The sequence below is a fragment of the Onthophagus taurus genome, chromosome 8, assembly GCF_036711975.1.
Source record: "Onthophagus taurus isolate NC chromosome 8, IU_Otau_3.0, whole genome shotgun sequence".
NCBI classification, from domain to species: Eukaryota; Metazoa; Arthropoda; class Insecta; order Coleoptera; family Scarabaeidae; genus Onthophagus; species Onthophagus taurus.
Genome location: NC_091973.1, coordinates 14,484,256 through 14,489,202, shown reverse-complemented (window position 1 = coordinate 14,489,202; position 4,947 = coordinate 14,484,256). Strand labels below are relative to the sequence as shown.

General features: G+C 35.4%; 1 protein-coding gene across 1 annotated transcript; it reads right to left on the bottom strand.

The window, feature by feature from the left end:
* Nucleotides 1-394: 394 nt before the first annotated feature.
* On the bottom strand, nucleotides 395-4,537 carry LOC139431232 (uncharacterized). Its single transcript, XM_071198871.1, has one exon. The coding sequence runs from the start codon at nucleotides 4,535-4,537 to the stop codon at nucleotides 395-397; it is 4,143 nt and encodes a 1,380-aa protein (XP_071054972.1).
* Between the last annotated feature and the right edge of the window lie 410 nt (nucleotides 4,538-4,947).

Sequence of the window (4,947 nt, the reverse complement as noted above, 5' to 3'; positions counted from 1 at the left end):
AGTACCAAATCGAGCTGGGTAATTTCTTCTGGGAAATCGGTATTTAAACACTGCTTCAGTTTAAGACGAAAGTCAGTCCAAGACATTATGACCACGATGTGAACACTTCGATTTTTAAAAGGTAACTGAGGCACATATGATTTAAATTTACAATTAAACATAATTTTTTAAAAGTCAACTAAATAACAGCAGAATTTAACTTACAACTAAAATGGATTTACATCAAAAATTTAAATAATAAAAAGGATTTCGATGGAGTAACGTTAACAAATACCTTAGTGGCCGAATTGAACTTACAACATAAAGGGAATAGAAAATTACATTTAAACGCGATTCGCAATTCAACCATCGAAATCCTTTTTTTACAATTATATAATCAAAAAATATAAACTATTTATGATAATGGAGTGTTGATACGATAGTGACCCCACGCTAATGTACTCACCCCATCATCATTAATATAACGTTTCGAATCACGTGATGAAAGAGCCAATTTATTTTGTAGCATGGTATATATGCTATGCTTTTGACTTCTGAACAAGTATTGTTTCATGTAAATATCTCGTTTTGACGTTAAACATTCCAAATAATGTTCAAAGGTAATTTTGCGTTTAACCACAGCCTTCTTTACACCTTTAGCCTTTTTAGTGATACGGCCGGAACAGACCCTATTAGCGTACAATTTAGAACGTAAACCAATAAATTCTGACATGATTCTACCGGAATTTTCATCTTTCATCAACCCCAATACCGCTTTATTTTGTAGTGGGATGCTAAACTCATTATCCGGAAGATAATTTGACGTATCGAAGCGTTCTAAATTATCTTTAACGAATGCATACACATCATCTGTGGTAATGGACACAGTGAAGCTGTCGGTATCCATGTAGCACAATTGAATTTCAGAGCCAAATTTAGGTTTCAAAAAATCATAATAAAATTGGTACATGAGTAATTTAGAAATTTCCAAAACTGCAAACCCTACATATAAGGGTTTATCGTAAACCACATGCAGATGTTCCATTTGAATAGCCGAAAATGTTTCCGTAAAAATTTTTATATTCTTAAAATTTAATTTAGCAATTAGACTACGTGCCCCTAATTTTGGTCTACCCGTTCTCTTACATATATCTTCCCAACTTGTCACTAACCTCACATCGACCCTTTTATCTACATTTTCCATAGTTTTACCGAAAACCGCATTATTCATTAATTTAAAAAAATCCTTTTCAAAACTATTTTTGGCAGTTTGGCGTAAATGTGTGTTAACGTCGATGTAAGGTTTAAGCCAAGCTGATTGTTTAAAAGATAAAATGCGATTAATTTTTCTAACTATAAGACCGTGAGCGACGGCATGCTTTAAATTTCTATAATGAATTACATAATTTTTCTTATTAAATAAATTTGGAATAAGTCTTTTATCGCTCACGCTTTTAGAGTTTGGCGGGCATATATTTTCGGCTAGAAATGGTAGGTCGTTATGCAAATCGTGCAATTCACGCGGATATTCAATATCAACGTCCAATATATACCCGTAATCTGAGGTATCGGATACGTTTCTAAATTCGAAACTTCCAATTTGGGCCGCATCCAACCAAACAAACTCATTAACGGGCATATATTGAGACATTGCCCATCCATAGAGGTTATTTGCATCCCAATACATTAAATAATTTGAAGGTAAATCGGTATTGAAAGTGCCATCGGTCATATATTTATTATTTCCCTTAGCGTGACGATGGCTGCAAAACGAGATGCCCCCGCGAATTCCCTTTTTAATGAAATGTACCTGATCTATATCTGTTAAAAGTTCGAGTTTGATCTGCGTGAACTTAAGCATAGCATCCCAAGATAAACCTGGCGCTGTATAATAATGGGCAGGGTCTAACCCATAAGTACTAAAACAAACCTCCCGAAACTTTTCAAAGATATCTGCAAGTAAAAGTACATCGGTCTTTAGATATAGATCAGAATACTCACGTAAATTTTGACACCCGAATGTACGCCAAACGGTTTGCGCATGATTGTATTCATCTTCACTTATACCATCGAAGCTCAGCTTATTCATAAAAGCATCTTTAGAGGGTAATGATGTTTCACCCAATCTATCAATAGAATCAATATACTGATAAGGAAAAATACCCTTTCTTGTTAACAATTTAAACTGTTCGTGACGTATGAAAAATTTTTTAACGTGGATAAAGTCATCGTCCACAAGATTGCTGGCGAGCGAATCGAGAGAGGATGCCATGAACCTAAATGAATCTACAAAGCGCATTTTCATGTAGACGTTTTCAAAATCATCTTTGTGCTGGTTTTTAACGCGATCAACTAAAACGTTTTTACTAAAGCTAATGTATTTTTCCTTGTTGTTGGGTAAAACATCGATACCACCCTCCGACTCGATATCAGCTAATTCCTTTACGAATAAGTGTGAATCATAGCCGCTAAAATTGTGAAGAAATATCGGAATGAAATTAGGGAGTTTGAAATTAAGATTACACGTTGAATGTGCGGCACCTCTAAATCTGCCGGTAATATGACAATGGTCGTGAACCTTACTCTGATTAAAACCATCAAACGGTGACTTACAAATATGGCATAATGAAGCCGAATTAAATTTCAATTCCTCTGCAGCGGTTAGAGGTAGCATTGGTTTAATACATTTTAAATATTCGTTGTAAATAAATTTAACGTCCTCGATTAATTTTGAAACAAAAACTTTACCACAATCGAGGCCCGTATACGTTTCGAATTTATAATATTTAACATCGGATGTTGAAACGATATAATAAGCAAAGCTATACGGCATGTGTATATCTACCGCTTCGGTGAAAGATGTTGAACTACTAGGTTCGCAAAACTCTACCGGCTTTAAAATCGATTCAAAATCCGCATATATAACAAAGGGAACGTTTTGAGTATTTTTATAATTATTAAATTGTAAAATATTTTCAGGCGTATACGAACCTAGAAAGTTTGGCCTTGAGCGCACATTTTTCGATGGCAAAATGGTTTTAATATGATTACAATCATGCAGTTGATGATCGTTTAACAACTTTTGTGTGGAAAAGCGTGTTAAACAACCATCGCAAAGGTGTACAGAATGGCCGTGGTTGTATACTTGTTTAGAAATCAAACGTGATAGATTTACAATTAAAACGTAATGTCCGTGTCCATTTTCATATAAATAAAGTAAATTTATATGGGTATCCCGTCGATTTTTTGTAAAATAAATTGGTCCTTCCACCACGTATTCTTTGGATGATTTAACTAGTTCATAAATATTTACACTTAAATTATTTAATTGTTCAATTTTAGGGATGTCTTTTAAATGAACGGGGAACTTGATATCCTTTAAATTTAGTACGGTTGAAAAGTGCGGGTACGATGATGTTAAATTTCGACGACGTTCAGCCGGCCGCAGATAAGATACCAGACACCAAGCTAAGCAAGCGTTGTCATCGTAATTTTTGATGTTAATGCACGCTTTCTTAGTAGCGATTGAATCTGGAAGCGGGATGTACGACGAGCCGGGTATTGGTTGGAATTTGTTTATGTTTAGAAGAAGGTATGAAATAGAAAAGAAGGCCCAACCGGACCCCCTCTCCTGAAACTCTTCAGCTTGATGGTTAATACTTGCCACCATCTCATCATAAGTTTCATTAAAATCGGCGAATTGTGTAATAATTTCGAATTTAGAATTAAAATTCTTTTCAGAGGCGGTAACGGTCTCATCACCATTTTCATTAATAGTTGTTTTAATAAAAATGGATAAAAGCTCGAGTTGCACCTTCACCGAGCCGTTCAGGGCCATGTAAGATGTGATAATATTTCCGACAGTATTTCGGGTACGCGCTAGATATGTGGAGATATCATCATCATCATCACGATCTCCAGATATTTTATAAGATGCAACTCGATCTTTGTAACAAGTTGCAATCTTCTCAACACCTTTCTCAACCTCTATCGTATGATTCATCCTGAGATGTGACTCTAAAGCCATATGATTCATGAAAGAAATTCCGCACAAATCGCATACCTTCGATCTATTATCACCCGATAGCGGTTGAGGAAGATGTTTAGAAGGTTGCAAAATTGACCTTACCGCCGGCGCCGATGATGTAGATGGTGGTACATCGATGGTGGATTTTGCTTTCGAACAATTTGCCATTGCTGGAGGTGACGCTTGACGCTGAGGACCAACTTCTAAACCATTATCACCCAACAGCGGTTGAGGAAGACGTTCAGAAGGTTGCAAAATTGACCTCACCGCCGATGATGTAGATGGTGGTACATCGATGGCGGGTTTCGCTTTCAAATAATTTGCCATTGCTGGAGGTGGCATTTGACGCTGAGGACCAACTTCTAAACCATGCACTAATCTTTTATGTCTTTGAAAATTGTCGAATCTCGAAAAAGATTTATCGCATAAAGAACACTCGTTCCTAGCGTTATTAGTATGCGAATGTCGCGTGTGCCGATCGAGACTCCTTTTGGCGCTGAATGACTTTTGACACTTATCACACGCGAACATCTTCAAAGAGATTTGAAATTGAGAGTGTCAAATATAAACTTTAACGAGAGCAACCGCTTATTAAAACTGCTGATGTTGCGAGTACCACAGATGAATGTGAAGTAAAACGTTTCTAGAAATAATAGGTATTTATATTACATAAAAATGCAAACTAAGCAGTTTCTATTAAATCACCGAGGTTCAGTAAAGTTCAATGCACCACGTCAGTGGAAGTGTTAAATTACATTGTGGTTACAATAATGCTGAGCAATAAAATTATTGGTGTAAATGAAATACGGATAAATAGAAATTTAAAACGCTAATTAATTATAAGGATGTAATAAATTAAAAGTTTTAAATAAATAATAGGATTTATTAATATTTAAGTTGACAATAATGCAAAGTAAATATACGTTTTACTTAGAAAAAAA

What these genes read in the sequence shown, in the direction of transcription:
- LOC139431232 (XM_071198871.1), bottom strand. Translation starts at nt 4,537, where the DNA reads ATGTTCGCGTGTGATAAGTGTCAAAAGTCATTCAGCGCCAAAAGGAGT.